At 34.5% G+C, this 17,855-nt stretch overlaps 2 protein-coding genes and 1 pseudogene across 4 annotated transcripts in view; 2 read left to right on the forward strand and 1 right to left on the reverse strand.

The window, feature by feature from the left end:
- The window catches only part of LOC145582538 (uncharacterized), a 3,509-nt gene extending 3,307 nt beyond the window's left edge, over positions 1-202 (reverse strand). Inside the window, exon 1 of one of the 2 annotated variants that reach the window (XM_081639518.1) lies at positions 1-202. This exon is cut by the window's left edge and continues 59 nt beyond it. In XM_081639518.1, the coding sequence (XP_081495644.1) occupies positions 1-106 (106 nt within the window). In that variant the 5' untranslated portion in view covers positions 107-202. The other variant, XM_081639517.1, reaches the window with a different exon arrangement.
- A 2,203-nt stretch (positions 203-2,405) lies between these two features.
- On the forward strand, positions 2,406-11,456 carry LOC145582539 (vacuolar protein sorting-associated protein 45 homolog). Its single transcript, XM_081639519.1, has 13 exons — positions 2,406-2,693; positions 5,010-5,211; positions 5,372-5,451; positions 6,060-6,287; positions 6,539-6,658; positions 6,746-6,826; positions 6,907-7,048; positions 7,187-7,365; positions 8,366-8,521; positions 8,897-9,004; positions 9,079-9,200; positions 9,861-9,992; positions 10,904-11,456. Exons 1-13 carry the CDS (start codon positions 2,604-2,606, stop codon positions 10,962-10,964), a joined length of 1,701 nt encoding a protein of 566 aa, XP_081495645.1. The 5' UTR covers positions 2,406-2,603; the 3' UTR covers positions 10,965-11,456.
- Positions 11,457-13,790: 2,334 nt separating this feature from the next.
- On the forward strand, positions 13,791-17,416 carry LOC145581404 (protein argonaute 4-like; annotated as a pseudogene). Its single transcript, XR_014099626.1, has 15 exons — positions 13,791-13,934; positions 14,037-14,245; positions 14,354-14,593; positions 14,656-14,792; positions 14,893-14,990; positions 15,093-15,190; positions 15,269-15,439; positions 15,528-15,776; positions 15,894-16,127; positions 16,253-16,432; positions 16,533-16,648; positions 16,731-16,859; positions 16,956-17,083; positions 17,165-17,233; positions 17,326-17,416. The product of XR_014099626.1 is annotated as a protein argonaute 4-like (transcript).
- The last annotated feature ends 439 nt before the right edge of the window (positions 17,417-17,855 follow it).

The raw sequence follows: 17,855 nt of genomic DNA on the forward strand, positions 1-17,855 counted from the left end.
GGAGGTTAGCAGTTTGATGTTGGAAGAGGAGAGAGAAGAAGTTGGTGGGTTTCTTCAGAAGAAGTGGCGGCGCTGACGGCGGCAGAAGCTTTCCTACAGCCTGCATCGTCGAGGATTAGGCGTTGAGTGGGTGCAGTACTACTCTACTCTTGTTCTGTGCTCTATCTACAAGATTGCGCAACTCTATAATTATGAAAGCCTTGAAAGGGAAGGGAAAAAAGAGAAAATATAAAAACTTTACCAAAGTGATAATAATAACATGCTAAAATATGGTAATCAAATTAGTAAGGGGAAGACAAAATTTTAAATAATAAGTTATCCTAAAATAAGCAAAAGTTAGGAAATATTTATGCTTTGTTGACAAAAGTTACCCAAAAAATTGTAAAAGTGACCCTAAATTTGATAAAAGTGACCCTCGATATATAGTAAATTACTATACACCAGGGGCCTGTTCTCTTCCGCTTATTTTCAATTCAGTTCAGCTCCAATAAGTTCAATTCAGTTCAGTTCTTACCTTAATTTCCTTCTCTCATAAAATATTCAGTTCAGTTCATCTTCAATAAGTTCAGTGCATTTTAATTCAGTTTAGTTCAGTCAATCAGAACAGGCCCCAGATGTATACAAAAGTTACTCTAAGGGGAAAGTAGACTCTGCCAAACCTGGTCTTGAACCTCATACGGAGTAGGTTATCATTTGATGAAAGGGTGTGAGTGGTATTGTATTGGAAGTGGACTTGGCAAGATCTAATTGTAATTCTCATTGGTCATCATTTGACGAAATAGTGTGAATAGTGTCGCATTTAATGCTAGTGTCTCCATGAAAAAAAAGACTTCTAAATAATTTGATACTAAACTTATGATGACATTCTAAAATATGGGTAATTGAATAAGTAGGGGGAAGCAGACTTGACAGGACCTGGATATAGTCCTCGTAGGTCATCATTTGATGAAAAGGCGTGAATAGTGTCGCATTTGATGAAGTTTGTCTCAATGAAAAAGAATTCTAACCAATTTGATGCTAAACTTAAAATGACATGTTATAATATGGGTGATTGAATTAGCATGAGAAATCAGAAATGGCGAGACCTAGTCATAGCCCTCATGTATCATCATATGATGAAAAGGGTGTGAATAGTTTCGCATTCAATAATGGTGTCTCAACGAAAAAAGCTTCTATGCTTTAAAAAATATACTACCTCTGTTTCTTATTACGTGCAATAAAGGAATATTTTATATCTCACAAATAATACTCTTTTGTTGCACATAATAAGATACGGAGGTAGTATATGAAAAAAGACTTATGACATTTTTAATAATAAACTTAAAATGACATGCTAAAATATGGGTAATTTAATTAGTAGAAGGAAGCAAAAATGGCCTCACGTAATCATAGCTCTCATAAGTCATAGTTTGATGAAAGGATGTGAACAGTGTCGCCTATAATGAAGGTGTCCCAATGAAAAGACTTCTAATCAAATTGATACAGTACTAAACTTAAGGTGATATGCTAAAATATAGATAATTGGATTAGTACTCATAATTTTATTTTCGGAAGATGCTTTGAATAATATAATCCTTCGATTAATGTGTTTGTCTAAGAATGTTAACTCACATGAAATATTGCGTGGTTTATTAGTTAAGATTGTAGTATATATTTTTTTTTTAGGATGCTCACCCGGTTCACCGGATCTTAGCTCCAATTAGATCTGGATCAGATTCTGGTAGCACACCTAGCTTATGAATTATGATGGTTGAGTCTCCCAACAAAAGTTTGGGCATACGACAAGGCTCGAACCCGAGACCTTCCTTAAGCGACATCAAGTTGCTTACCACTAGAGCCAACTCTTGTTGGTTAAGATTGTACTATATGAACGTGTGAAAATCATGTAAATGATATACACCCTAATTTAAGTAAAGTAGGATAGTTGAAGTTAGAGGTGTTCAAATCCGGATAACCGGGTTCAAATCGGGTCGGGTTTTTTTGAACACCCCTACTTGAAGTATTAAAAAATTGTGAAAAAAAAAGATAATGAGTTTAATAGTTTTAAGTAATTTAATTGATGATTGAAATTATCTTCACTAAACTGAAATAAATTTTTTATTGATCCAACATTATTTTTGCTAAATTAAAATTTTTTTACTAATTGAAATGAACCACGGAGAGGGTAAGCACGGGTTAAAAATGATTTTTTGACAAATTATTTTCTTACAATTGAATTTTCGTGTTTTTTCTATGCGACTGGCCACACCTGCAATACATAATTTAATGCTAACAGAATAACTCCTATAATCTTGTGATGGTTGGCTACATTGTCCACATATAAATTATTATTATTTTATTTTATTTTAGGTCACCCGCATATAATTTTATTATTACTAGTGAATTTTTTTATTTAAAGAATAACGAATAATTAATTTTACAATTATAGCCTTCATTCCTTCAAGTAACAACATCGCAGGAGATCATTGTCGACTTCCATTGTTGAAGCTTGCAATTTCCACTCAACTTTGCCAATTTTCTGGAATCAATCCCACCATTTTTTCTCCAGAAAAGGAAGCAATTGATCTGAAATACAGATCTACCCGAAATCAAGGAATACAAAGATGGTCCTAGTTACAGCAGTTCGTGATTACATCAATCGTATGATACAAGATATCTCCGGCATGAAAGTTCTTATACTCGATTCTTCTACGGTACTTCTAAATTTTCATCTTCCCCCTTTTAATTTTAGGGTTCTTGAATTTTAATATGTTATAGTTGGGATTCTATTCATTTTACTGATTGACGAAAAAATTGGGTTTCAAATGATGATTTTAAAGGAGAAGAATATGGTTGATTTGATTATTAATTTGGATCATGGGATAATAAAATGTGGGATTTCTGTATTCTGTTTGTGATGAGTTAGAATTATAGTTATAAGTTAGTCTGAATTCGAATGCCGGGTTTTGCAATGATAATTTAGGGGTAAAACAAGGTTGATTTGATGATAATTTTGATTAGTGATGTTCTTTTTTGAACTGAATTGACCTATTACCCTGGTTTTTTTTGTTAGTGGTGAGCTAGAATTATAATTCTAAGTTTTCGCAAAGTAATTTCCCAAATCCCAAATGTGCTTTGTTATGCTGGCAAAATTATGTCTTTTTAGGGTTTGTTAAGTGTGAAAGTTATTGATTTATCAAAGGTTGTGCTGTTATAATTCTTGTCATTGATTTGGAATCTGGTCAAGACTCAATAGGATTGAAGTTTCTTTGATGTGAGGTCATTTAATTTGTTTGGTTTCAATTAGTTATGAGTGGATAGCTGGAAGAAAGGAAAATATAATAGCCTATAAACTCGATGTTTCACTAGGTCAGCGTAAAACCTTCCACGTGTGACATTGGACCTCTACCTCCAAGATGAACTAGCTTAACCTGAACTACGATTAATAGAAGCTACTGTACATGCAATTGTGGCTCACCTCCTTGTCAACTACTCATCACGATTTACATTAGGATGATTTGAATTAAGATGGAGGTAGTTTAGGATGTTGTAGACAAGGTGTAATTTAGATTTTAATATGATCTCATCAAGAAACATCTTCATCTTAGTCTTGGGGGTTTCAATATGATACCATAAGTTATATAAGGAGATATTATAGACAATATTAGATTACTTTAGAGAACAGTGATGATGAAGTCTAAATATGGGCTTGAAAAATACTAATTTAGCCCTTTTTGAATCCCAAAAACCCCAAGGTTAAGTATATTAAGTAAAAAAATTTGATAAGATGATGAGAACAGGCTAAAGTTCTACGAAGATGATCAACAAGGACAACAACAAAAGTTTTCAATTACTTATCCTTCAATATATTTGTTCATTGTGACTTATGGAGTACTTTGTGTTAAAATCATTTAAATATCCGTAGGCTACAAGGACTCTGTTGGTATTAAATCTGGCTGTCACTTACCAAGTATTAATGACATCAATATATACTACGTAGATTCTTTTTTTTTCTTTTTTAAAGTCTTTTGCATTGTGAAGCTTTTTTCTTGAACACATAATTCATCTAGAACCACATGCTTTATAGGAAGTAGACAACTAGACATTAAGACTGAAATGAGAACCGAGAACCAATCTTGTCCATCTAAAGTAAAGCAAGAAAACACTAAAGTAAATTGCATTGACTCGAAAGTAAATGTATTTGCAACTATATATACTTGTTTTTTTTAAAAAAAAACTTTTGCTACCCTAATAATAATCAAATAATAGCATCAAAAAAAATTTTAAACCCCTTTTGATAAAAATCTGTTTTAGATAAGTTTTCATTCATTGTTTCCCAAAGCTGAGAAGAAGATAGTAAAAGTAAATCAATCCGACTTATAACTTCATGAAACTGAATTAATAGTTATTACAAAAAAGAAAAAGAAAAAAATGGAATTAGTTTGAGAAAATACAAAATAACGTAAATGTTATCGATGACACAAGAAGCACCTATCTGGCTATCTTGTCCGATTACCTTTCCAAAAAAGTCTTGGGCCGAAGCTTTATCTCTGTGCCTGCTTCTAGTAGCTATAAGATCTCGGATCAGATTATGCTGATCTAAGTTCCTGGTTCTTTGTTCTTATTTTAGGCTATGGCTCTCACCAGATCCTAATTCCTTTATGCCAATGTTAAGGGGACCTTCTATTACTTTGCACGTGAGGGGTCGGCTTCATTGAGTCATTGATGAGATGATAATTTTAGAAAGTAGTAAAAAGAAAGATCACTTGCTCAGAGTCCTATTTCAAAGTAAGAGCTACTGGGCAAGCCTGTCATTACTTGAACACACTAGAATACGATGCTTTTGTTTCCTTGACATTATAAAGCTGTTGCAGCGAATTTTGTCATGTTTACTATGTGCCTGAGACTCTGTTTCTATGTCAAACACTCTGGTGCATTCTAGGATATCATCGTTTCAAAAGTTATAAAGAAATGATTTGATATTGTTAATTACTGAGTACTGACAGCTATTATGTAAAACCTTTTTTCAGGTTAGTATCGTAAGTGTCGTCTACAGTCAGTCTGATCTACTGAAGAAGGAAGTGTTTTTGGTGGAATTGATAGACTCCATCTCAATGTCAAAGGAACCCATGTCTCATCTTAAAGCCGTGTACTTCCTTAGACCCACATCAGAAAACATCCAGCACTTGAAGCGTCAGCTTGCTAGCCCTAGATTTGGAGAGTGTCACCTTTGTAGGTTACAATTTTGAATTTCACTATTTGCTTGAAATCACCTATTTCTTCTTGAAGTTAAATTCTTCTTGAAGTAAAATTCAATAGTTTACTTGGAGCTGTATATTGACTTTTTGAGCATGGAATTGAGCATTAATTGTACATTGTGCTGATTTTTCAGTTTTTTCCAACATATTGAATGACACTCAGATTCACATATTAGCAGATTCAGATGAACATGAAGCTGTGCTGCAAGTTCAGGTATAAAATGCAAAGGAATTAGTATTGTCAAAATCTTACTGTTAACCTATTATTGTGAAATAATTTAATTTAATTTACTTAAAAAGCTATGATCATCAACTTTAGATCTAGTCTGTATGTTACTGTCAAGGCCTATATACATACTTTGCTTGTTAGTCCTCACCTCTTTCATTGTTTTTTTTTTTTTTTTTTTTTTTTGAGACGGGCACTTTCACCTTTTAAACATGGTCTATATGTTTGAGCTCTATTAGTCATCTTAGCTCTATCAAAATGAATTGAGTTTTGGTGTAGAAGAGTAAAAATCACTTTAGTCCCTCTTCATTTCTCGGGATTTCTTTATGCCTTTTTGTGGCTGTATCATTCAATTAATAAGCAAGGTGGGATGTCTGGACTGAACTTACAGTAAAAATTACCAGAAAGGTGTTATCTTATATGATTACAGCTTTTGCTAAACACCAGTCACCAGGATCATAATTTATCTCCTTCCTAAGGTTTTATTAGAGAAGCTTGAAGTTATTTTGAAGTTGCTATATCTTCATCGTTCATTAACTTTATATATTTCATGGTTTAATGGGAAGCTGATGTTCTGTTCCGACTGTATGCTGCAGGAATTTTACGCAGACTTTGTTGCTGGTGATCCTTGTCATTTCAGTCTCAACATTTCTTCAAATCACCTCTACATGCTTCCAGTGGCTATGGATCCTTCAAATTTGCAACACTATTGTGATAGGATTGTTGATGGCATATCGGCTGTTTTCCTGGCACTAAAACGTCGACCTATAATCAGATACCAAAGAACATCTGATATTGCAAAAAGAATAGCTCAGGATACTGCTGTAAGTCCTGCACATTATCCTGTAAAATATAAAACCTTAGAAATTTTACAGATACGGGAAACTGATCACTGATAGGTTGACTTCTCCTTAAGATGCTAATTAATTGTTTTGATTTAATAACTTGGTGGTTTTGCATTAGTTTATAACTAACCATAGTCGTGCCTTTATCCTTCCTGAAATTACTCATGCCTTTATTGTTTTTACATTAGGGTCAGTTTATCAGTAGTTAAATTTGTAATTTTGCATTACAGAAATTGATGTATCAGCAAGAGAGTGGTCTCTTTGATTTTCGGAGATCAGAAACATTGTTGCTTGTGTTGGATAGAAGGGAGGATGCAGTTACTCCATTGCTAAATCAATGGACTTATCAGGTACTTTGCAGCTGTGCTTATATAATTACATTGTACATTGCTTGTTTATATATTCTGGCTAGTTTCTCATCTATTTGCTTTCTATAGGCAATGGTTCATGAATTGATAGGCATCCAAGATAACAAGGTTGATTTGAGAACTTTTGGAAAGGTTCCTAAAGATCAGCAGGTGAGTTTAGTGTTTAGATACTCCTTTTACTATTGTGAGTGCATTGAGTATGAACTCAAGTACTCAATTTTCTTTTTCAGGAGGTTGTGTTATCTTCAGAGCAAGATTCATTTTTCAAAGCCAATATGTATGAGAACTTTGGAGACATTGGAATGAATATCAAGAGAATGGTGGATGAGTTCCAACAGATTGCAAAGAGTAATCAGAAGATACAGACAATTGGTGGGTACAAGAAATAAGTGCTGAGACCTAGCTATCTCATTCCTTTATGCTGCAGACCTGCAGCTCTTATTTAAACTCCATTGCTTCCTGGGCACTCACTAATCAGCTATGTCATACATGTACTCCTGTGGTTTGCAGAGGACATGGCCAAATTTGTTGATAATTACCCTGAATACAGAAGAAAGCAGGGGAATGTTTCTAAGCATGTCACGCTGGTAACAGAAATGAGCAAGATAGTTGAGGAGAGAAAGCTTATGTTAGTGTCTCAAACAGAACAAGAGTTGGCTTGCAATGGTGGACAAGGAGCAGCGTTTGAGGTTGTAAAACATTCAGTTGTCCTTTATTTATCTATTTCTTTTTTCTATGGTTAGATTCTTTAGTCAATTGTTGATGATACTTCTATAGTAGGATATACTTAAATGGTTCTCTTGTAAGGTGAAATTTAAAGATGATGCTATACGCCTATACACCTTAATAGCTTTGTGGTACAAAAGTACCACCTATCTATAGGCTACACAAGTGAACTTGTTTGGACATCAGAGCCTTCTATAGTTCAGACTTCAGACCCACTTCTACATATGTACACTACTATCGTTGATGTACTCTCAAGGGAACCTATTTGTATATGTTGAAATGCACAGTTCAGACTCATTTCAATATTGAAACAAAAAATTTTCCCTGTTTTGGTAGCCATTTTTGGCCAAAATGTGTGTGAGGTCCCAAATTTAAAATTGATTGATTTTCGTATATGTATTCGGCTTTGTATGTGTATATTATGGTTGTTTTGTTAAAATTATTAATTTGTTAACACTCCTGTAATCTTGTGAAGAACATTTTCATCTTTTATTATTAATATTATTATTTTTTTTTTTTCCTTCCCCTCAATTTTACTTGATGGCTATATTGGTTTTTATTTTATTATTGTTGAATTGTTGGTCATAGGGTCTATGGTTAATCATAATTGCTTGGATGGTTGATACTGGTACTAAACAGTGATTTATTCCCGTAATTTACTGCATGTCTAGAATAGTTGCAGTATGCAGATGTGTACAAGGTGGTTCCTCAGATATTTTTGTTCATTTAAGAGTGATTTATGTCCTTGTTTGTAGTATGGGATGCTTGCTATCTATGTGGCTGTTTGTCTAACTGCATATCTGTTCGTCATGATAAATCTTTCAAAAATGAGCTGTGCTGTGTGTTTGCAATGCCTATTCAAAATTTCCTGATAATTAGGAATGATGACATGGACCATGTGTTTAATATTGAAATGTCTGGTATGCATATGACGTTATCTAATGCAATCCTGTGGCTCTGTAGGCTGTGACAACTCTTCTCAACAATGAAAATGTCTCCGATATTGATCGTTTAAGGCTGGTAATGTTGTATGCTTTGCGCTATGAAAAGGAAAGTCCTGTCCAGCTGATGCAACTTTTCAACAAGCTTGCTTCTAAATCTGCAAAGTACAAGCCTGGGGTAATGCAGCTAATTGACATTGACTCTGAATTATTTTCTGTGTTACAACTTACTTGATTGTGTTCATCTGCTAAGTTTGTTTGGTTTGCTCTTTGAAATCTAATTTCTACCCCCCCAGTGTAGATTTCTCCTTTTAGTATTGTCAATCAATTGAAGAACTTGTACTTCATTTGTGTCTTCACTGCATGAAGAATTTTCCAACATCACCAATTTATTAATGTATTTGCATATCATCAGTGGTTGCTTTTCTAATCACTCTGTACATGAGATTTTTCTTTCATTCTTTTCCCTGGTTGAAAGCTTAATGACGGTAGTTCTTATTCTGAGGTATGCCAATCTAACTGGTACTTGTTTCTCCATTCTTCGAGGTGACAGCTGGTACAGTTTCTTTTGAAGCAAGCTGGTGTTGATAAGCGTACTGGGGACCTGTTTGGGAATCGAGATCTATTGAATATTGCTCGTAACATGGCCCGTGGACTGAAGGTTTGTGACATTTGTTAGAAACAATGTTAGTTTCCAATAGCTTTGAGATTAACCTATGAATTTTAATCTTCTAGGGTGTTGAGAACGTATATACCCAACATCAACCTCTTCTGACCCAGACAATGGAAAGCATTTCTAAGGGGCGATTGAGGGATATTGACTATCCATATGTTGGAAATCACTTCCAGCCAGGAAGGTAAAAGATATGGAAATAAAATGTTGTATTTAAGGTTAATTACATAATGAACTTTCAATCAAATTTGTAGTTGCTGACTAATGCTCAGCATTCTTGTGGAACTGTGCATTAAATTGCTTAAAATTTAGTGTTAGAAATGTGTTGTACTTTTTAGGCTGATTCATGAGAGAGGGGCCGCCGGGGGGGGGGGGGGGGGGGGGTGTGTGTTTGCAGGGCGGGTGGTGTAACTAGATTTTCTACCAATCTGTCCAAGCACTATGTTTGACATGATCTCAAATGATTTCTTATTGTATCAATATCAGGGGAATTAGAACTACAGGATACTATGTCATTTGATGCATGTCCTTAGACGTGTTTAGATGGATGATTAAGTAAATGAAACTTTTTTCTATTTTGTTGTTTTAGGATCTCAGAGATGAGATTTAACATGCTTAGCTGGTGCCATACCAATATACCATATACTTATGCCACATCTGAATTTGCCAGTCTAGTGTCCAAAGGGCAATGATGATAGATATAGTATGCACAAATGTTTTGTTGTGATAATGTGATTCATCTATTGTGAACAAGACATATTTTGACTGACATGCTTGTTGGACACATCATAATTCTTAACTGACTTTGCCTCCAACTGAATGGAAATTTATTTGCTTTGTGCAGACCACAAGACGTAGTCATTTTTATTGTTGGAGGGACTACGTATGAGGAATCACGCTCTGTTGCACTGTTTAATTCCACTAATTCTGGGATTCGCTTTATACTCGGAGGCACAACAATTCTCAACTCTAAAAGGTATTTTGCTTGTCATTATATGCTCAACTTGAAAATTGAGAATTTGATTGGGGAGCTCTGTACAAGTTCATATAGATGTTAGGAATTTTGATCCTCTTACTCTACATATTGTTATAACTAAGGGGGGATATGGAGAGGATGCTGGAAAGTGGAGAGGAAGTTTTTTTATCTGGTCATCAGTGTGGGAAGGGAGATTATTTTGTGAAAGGTTCTCAATGTGACTTCAGTCTTTTCAAGTAATTTTAAATGTTAGAGGGGTTCATCTTCTTTAATAATTTCCGCTCTTAGGTCCCTTTTTTTCCAATTAATTTGTCTTTTTTTTTTTGCAACCATTTCCGTTTGTCTTCGTACCTTTCTTTTTCCCTCTCAATATAAATCACTTTGCCTGAAAGTCTTTTAACTATGTATAAAATTGAAGGGGTAAGAGACTAAGAGAGAAGGAACATGGAATTTTTGTTCCATCTTGAAGTTTAAATAGCTATCGCTATTGAACTCCTTGGAGTCATTGGCATGTGTTAAAAATTTTACCACTTCCATTCTACAGTTTCTACATCCACCGTGAAAATGTAGTCTTTTTTAAGAAAAAAAAAGAATTTTTAGTTAAGGGCAATATGGGAAGTTCAAAATTTAACCAAAAGTGGTCTTTTTTAGTTGTTTAGTTTGGGATGATCCAAGTTTCAACGTGGCCTATAATTTTGGGTAGTCCTAAAATAGAAATGTGGCCTTAACTTGAACAGAGGGATCATTAGTCAATCATTAGGGTTGGGATGTGGAACATTTAACAAACATTTTTTTACCCTTAATGCAAACATGATGTCATATGTGTTTGAGAATGATTTCCTTGCTTTACATTGCTGCCATTATACTGTGCATAGTAAAAGCAGAATGCTCATTCACATGGTTGAATATAGGTTCTTGAAGGACCTTGAAGATGCCCAGAGAATGATCCGGTCCAGCAGTACTGTAGTTTGAAAAATAAATCACTCACTTTGGAGCTCTACTAGTTCATGACAGCATGAAGCCATGTTGGGTAAAAAATGCTTTTAGGCCAATTTTTTATGGAAGCTTAGTTCGGTGTAACCCATTTCTTCAGCCATGTCTGCTGTAATTTCCGAACTCTTGATGAAGTGTGTGTATGAGGCTGAGCAAGAGCCCATCAATTATCGTGCAAGGTTACAAACTGTTGGACTATCAAATCTCGATGGTGCTAGCTAACACTAGTCTCTTTGGTGGACAATGTAGAGGGTGTTTGTTGATTGAAATTTTGTATACTTCTTTGATACGAAAGAGGAGCTGTATCTATAAAAGGAGAGGAGAGGCCAAACCGTCAAATGTAGAAATTAGACAGGCTGCCTTTTTGTTTCCTGGCCTTGTACATCAATGTTTGAGAGCTTTATATCTGGAAAAAGGAAATCTTATTATTGTCATTTGTAGATTTAATGTATGAATTCAGGTTTTATCTAACTTGACTTAAGATGTCCTTATGTCTCCTCACTTTTGCCTTCTATTGAGAGTATCATTTAATCAAATTAAAATACTCCCTCTGTTTTTAAATACTTGCACCATTTCTCCGTGTGCGGAGTTTTAGGAGAAATTGGTGAAAGTAATAAAATATGGAGATAGTGGGATTGGTGGAAAAATAAAAATTTGTAAAAAAACAAAAGTAGTGGGGAGAATTGAAGGAGAGAGAATATGGATTTAATATTGTTGGTTCCACTTGGTTAGAGAAATTAATTAAATATTGTAAATACTTTTCAAATAAGGAAATGGAGTAAGTATTTAAAAACGGCCGGAAAAAAAAGTGGAGCAAGTATTTAAAAACGGAAGGAGTAGTTATCAAATCGCAATTTCCACCTAGAAATAAAGTTCTAGAATTGATAGTGCAGAACATTAAAGAACGGAGAGAGTATGTTTGCTTTGCAATCTACACAATTGTCAGAAATTGAAAATGCTAACAAATTTATTTATTTATTTTTTTACAAGAAAAAGATCTAATTAGATTAGAAAAAACAAGTTCAAATTAAATTAGATAAGTAGAAGAACGAATTTAACATACTACTTGTTTCCTAAAAAAAAAAAAGAAAAAAAAAAGTGTTACTCTTTGACTTTTTTCATTATATTCACATAGTGGTTTTGACTCGGTTATTTTTACTACAGAGTAATATATAAAAACAAATGTTAGACACAATAATTTAACATACTTAACTTTAAAATAAGCCTAATCCAACCCCACTTGACCGAAATGATTAGAGTATCCGAATTTACACCTCTACGGCTCGTAACATCAGTTAAAATTCTTTTTCCGTTTCTACTAGTTATTACAACAATTGAAATTTCACGTATTCAAGCACGGGCCTAATTGTACGTTCATAAACTCACATAGTCGCATAGTCTCATAGTCGTCAAATTTGTTCGTTCCAAACTCCACCCATTTCAAGTCAAGCTTATAAAAGAGAATCAAATTTAGCTAATGCTTCATTACCTTTTAATAATAGCAATTAGCAAAGGTTTATCTCCTTAACTCTTTATTAAATTTATCATTTATATTTACTCTTTTTTATCTTCATTTCCCTCTTATTCTTACTTCTCTTACTACAATTTCTTCATATTTTCTTGAATATTCATAATTTTCTTGCAGAACAAACTTGCTCTTCTTCATCATATTCTACTGGGTTTTAGCTTTATCTGGAGAATTTCTCGCTGGAAAGGTATAGTTCTGCTCTATTTTACTTTCAGTTCTTAGAGTTTGATTAGTTGGTTTTTTTTTTTTTTTGGTGGGTTTTTGTTCTTGTGCAAATTTATGCATGGGTTCTTTCATTTCATTGTTTTCGTTTTTTCTTTACTAATTATTTCATATTCTTAGTAATTTTGTCAATTTTTTTATGTTGTTTGATGAATAATGATGATCTTACGTAAATTGGGTACTTAGATTTTTCACTTTGTAAGTTGGAAAAGTTACCTACAATTAAGGAATGATAAAAAGAAGACGACTACAATTTAATCGTTTGTAATTAAGTTATAGGCACTTTAATTTTCATCATATTTTTGTAAAAGATTGATAGAATTTTCTTCATGTTTTTGATAATGGCAGCTTCATTCAAGGAACAAAACATGTTTTTCTTTCTATTTTGATAAAAGGGTAATATTATAGGTATTTTATGATTATTTCTTGTTGTTCTAATTTTTTTTTTTTTTTTTGGGTTTTTCTCAAAAAAAAAAAAAAAAAAAAAAAAAAAAAAAAAAAAAGAAAAAGAAAAATAAATAATTATCCAAATAAGAACAACAATTGATTTCAATTTTATTTTGGTAATCTTCTGCCTTTAGTTTTTAATTTCTCTGTCAAACTTTATCATCTAATCGACTAGTCTTCATATTTTAGTTTTACATTTTCACTTAAATGTACTTTTGCAAATGCATAAGATATTGATTACATTAAAATTTAAAAGAAGTTTTTGAATAGAATATAAATGTCAAAATGTGTTATAGATAAAGATTATATAAATGTATTGAAAGCTTGCAAAGAAATTATTTAGTGGTACTTTTGTATAAAAAAAAGTTGTATTAGTGACTAGTGAGTTAATTAGTAAGAAGAGGCCTTTATTCGTAGAAGTTGCCTCTTGAAAGATTAATCCGAGGCACAAAATGATTGGTGGTGTATATGTTATTGCAATTCTATGTTTGATGTTTGTGGTAATGTAATAGTTGTATGAACTTGTGAAGCATAGAACAGTTGTGGATTTATGGTTATTGACTAGGTGATTTTGATTTCATTTTGGTGTAGATTGTCTGTACTAGAAAATGGATGCTGCTGAACAAAAGCAGAAACGAGTTCCTATGTTGAGGCCTGGCTGTGGATCAAAAGGGCAGAAAATTCAACTATTAACCAATCACTTCAATGTCAAGATTGACAATACTGATAATGACCACTTCTTCCAATTCTCTGTATGTTTTCATCTACCTAATCTCTAATCAAATAGCAATCATGTTGTATAATAATGTTGTTGCGAAATCTGAAGTACTATGCTCCCTTATCCTACCCCTCAGGTTGCCCTTTACTATGAAGATGGAAAACCAGTTGAAGTAATGAAGGGTGTAGGAAGAAAAGTTATGGACAAGATCAAAGAAACATATAGCTCTGAGTTGGATGGCAAGGAATTTGCTTATGATGGTGAGAAGACCTTGTTTACTGTCGGTTCCCTCCCAGAAAAGAAGTTGGAGTTTACTGTCCTGCTCGACAAGGTCTCATCTGAAAGGTAATTAACAATGCCTTAACAAAGTAATCAAACTGCTTGAGTGCTTGTTACTTTGATACATTGCTTACATTAGTACTATAAATTCATAAAACATCATTTTAATTGTAGGACAGATGGTAGTAAGAGCAGCCCGGGAGGCAATGAGAGTGATAAAAAGAGAAGAAAGTGCGTATCTCAAAGCAAGACTTTTAAGGTGGAGATCAGTTACGCAACAGAAATCCCAATTAAGGCAATAAAAGATGCTCTCCGTGGTATAGCATCTGAGGACTTCCATGATGCTGTCCGGGTTCTGAACATAGTACTGAGGCAACATGCTGCAAATCAGAAAGTTCAAATTTCTTACTCCTTGTTCGTTTTGCCACATTTTGTTTCCTCTTTGTACATACTGATGTTCTCTTTTTATACATAAGGGGGTGCCTTTTGGTGAGGCAATCATTCTTTCACGACAAAAAAAGGAACTTCGATGACCTTGGACGGGGTATTATTGGTTGCAGGGGATACCATTCAAGTTTTCGAGCCACTCAAAGTGGACTGTCTTTGAACATGGGTAAGTGTTTAGTTTCCATACGTTTTTACAAGGCATGCATATTGGTGTTTGGAACAACACCCGACCCTTAGTGCTTTCTTTGTTGTGACTGTGAGAGCAGATGGGACGCTTACAACTATTGTTAAGCCTGGACCATTGCTACATTTTCTCCCAGACAACCAGGATGTAAAAAAACCACGCGAGCTTGATTGGTTAAAGGTAAAACAGAACTTCTAATACTACGACACTAGTGCATACTAGGGACAGTGTTTTCAATTTAGGAGTTCTGATAAGTGATACTTGTCATAATACCTTGTATAGGCTAAGCACACTCTGAAAAATCTGAGGGTAAGTGTAAAACCCGGCAATACTGAGTGGAGAATCTGTGGATTGAGTGAAGATATTTGCAGAAAACAGAGGTGAGAGTTATCCATGTTAGCTCTCGTCTTTGCTATATAATGATCTTTGATAATTTATGAAATGTTCTGTCCTATAAGGTTCACGCTAAGGAGGAGATCAACTGAAAGAATGGAGATAATTTTGTGGAAACTGAATTGACAGTTTCTGAATATTTTGCTTAATATCGAGATATAAATCTAGAGTACTCAGGAGACACACCCTGTGTTAATGTGGGTAAACCAAAGAGGCCAATTTACATACCAATCGAGGTGATAAACTTGTAGCAATTTTTTTTTTGTATGTGTGGTCTTATCCATAGAACTCTTATCTTACCTGAACCTCTTTGTTTTTGTTCAGCTGTGTTCGTTGCTTCCGCTACAGAGGTACACTAAAGCATTAACAGATGTATGTCCTAGCAATCTTTGTGATTAATTCATTACCACATTCTCATATCTTTTGCCACATTTTGCTTATGCTCGCATCTTGGCTTCTTGCTAGGCAATGACGGAAAGTAATTATGCTGCTGAGCCACTCCTACTTACCTGTGGCATCACAATCAACAAAGAGTTTATGCAAGTTGAAGGCCGTGTTTTGGCAGCTCCCCAGGTATCACTGCCCAACCGTCTTCATTTCCATCCCTCTTGGGAGAAAACAAAGGGACTTGTTTGTTAAATTTGATTAACCTCTCTGCAATAATTTCCTGCATTTTTTTTATTCTTGCAGCTGGAATTTGGTGATGTGGAAGATTTTCCAAGAAATGGACAAGGTAGTTCACATTTTCGGTCCCTCAGTTGAGACCTCTTTCTTCCCATCTTTTTTATGTTTGTTCTTTTTCTTTTACAGAAATTTTCAAATCCCGTTACAATTAAAGACTGGGTGGTAGTGAACTTCTCTGCACGCTGTAACATATGCGACCTTTGCGAAGAACTGGTGAAGTGTGGGGAAATGAAGGGCATTGTAAGTCGAACAATATCATATACTTTGTGTGTGCCTATTGTCCTGTACATCTTTCAGAGTTGTAGTATATTCAGCTAATAATGTCCGAAACTTCTTTTCTTTTTGTTTTTTTTCTTTCTATTCAGGAGATCCCTAAGTTACCATTGCGTACTTTTGAGGAGGATCCACAGTATAGGCGAGCACCACCTTCTGTTCGAGTGGACAAAATGGCTGATCAAGTGATTTCAGTCATGTCACGACTACGTGATAAAACCTCTACTATTATTCTGTGTGTCTTGGCTGATAGGAAAACTCTGAAATATATGGTCAGAAACTCATCACCATTACATTTGATAATGTCTGCACATCATATGATTCATATCTGTATTCCATCTTCGAAGTTGATTGATCACACCTCCTCTACAGGCCCTTGGAAAAAGAAAGCCCTTGTTGAACTTGGAGTTGTTAGTCAATGCTTGGCACCTCAACGACGAGTTGATGATCAGTACCTCACCAATCTTCTGCTTAAGATCAATGCCAAAGTAATACATGCTTTCATTGCTTTTAATTTTAGATTTCATACTACTTTTGGTTTATATCTAATTATCTCTTACTTCCTTACAGCTTGGCGGAGTGAATCATCGGCTTGCAGTTGAGCGTAACATTCCTGTGCTCATTGATAAGCCTATAATCTTCGGAATGGATGTCTATCATGGCTCTCCTGGCCAGTCGGGAGTTCCATCTATTGCTGCTGTTAGTAACACACTAACATTCCTTTGTCTCCTCAGCTCCCTCCCACTGCTTAATTAACTACTAGCTAAACTGGATTTATTTTTCAAATAAATACAGGTTGTGAGTTCTAGGTCCTCATCAATATATCAGTACAGAGCATCAGTCCGTTCTCAGTCCCCAAAGGTTGAAATGATAGAATCATTGTACAAGCCTTTGCCTAGAGGAGAAGACGGAGGCATTATCAGGTTTTTTTTGAACTCTATCCATCAAATAACCTTGTACACTAACTGAATATTAGATGTTCATGATATTTGCTTTTTTAATAGAGAGCTTCTGGAGGATTTCTACAGAAGTTCAAGCCCCCCAGTTAAGCCATCACAAGTCATAGTATTTAGGTATGATACCAGATGAGATGCTTTATATTTGGTGTCTATGCAATCTTTAGATCCCATTGCAGAGACTAATATCTTTCTTCACACGCGATCAGGGATGGAGTGAGTGAGTCGCAATTCAAGCAGGTCCTCAACATAGAGTTTGAACAGATTCTTCAGGTTTGTTCCAAATGTTCCCTAGACTGAATTTTTATATATGTTTTAAATGTTATTTGAGAATCAGTCCCATTAAGCATGTGCATTTCAAATTCACATCATTTTTCAGGAATGCACAGCGCTTGATGAAAAGTGGTCTCCTAAGTTCACCATAATCATTGCTCAGAAAAATCATCATACCAAGTTTTTCCAACAAGAAAGACCTAACAAATATGACAATGTACCACCTGGTTAGCATCTAGCACACTTGCAAAAAATTAAGAATCAGATTTCCAAAAGAATTCAGAAAGTTTGGCCTTAATTGTTGCCTTTGTTGTATGCAGGTACTGTGGTTGACAGCAAAGTTTTCGATCCTCGATACTATGCTTGTGGTCGTATCTGTTGTTTAGTCAAGTGCTTATCAGAAAAGATTATGGCAATGCCCTAATCTTTGGATTTGAGGCATTTATTTTAATTACCTCATACATTA

The sequence above is a fragment of the Chenopodium album genome, chromosome 15 (genome assembly GCF_948465745.1).
Source record: "Chenopodium album chromosome 15, dcCheAlbu1.1, whole genome shotgun sequence".
In the NCBI taxonomy this organism is placed as follows: Eukaryota; Viridiplantae; Streptophyta; class Magnoliopsida; order Caryophyllales; family Amaranthaceae; genus Chenopodium; species Chenopodium album.

Excerpts from the sequence above, each read along its gene's own strand:
- LOC145582539 (XM_081639519.1), top strand. The coding sequence starts at position 2,604 with ATGGTCCTAGTTACAGCAGTTCGTGATTACATCAATCGTATGATACAA. Across the intron at positions 6,659-6,745 it reads TAAATCAATGGACTTATCAG|GCAATGGTTCATGAATTGAT; the intron begins GTACTTTGCAGC and ends TGCTTTCTATAG. Across the intron at positions 9,005-9,078 it reads ACATGGCCCGTGGACTGAAG|GGTGTTGAGAACGTATATAC; the intron begins GTTTGTGACATT and ends TTAATCTTCTAG.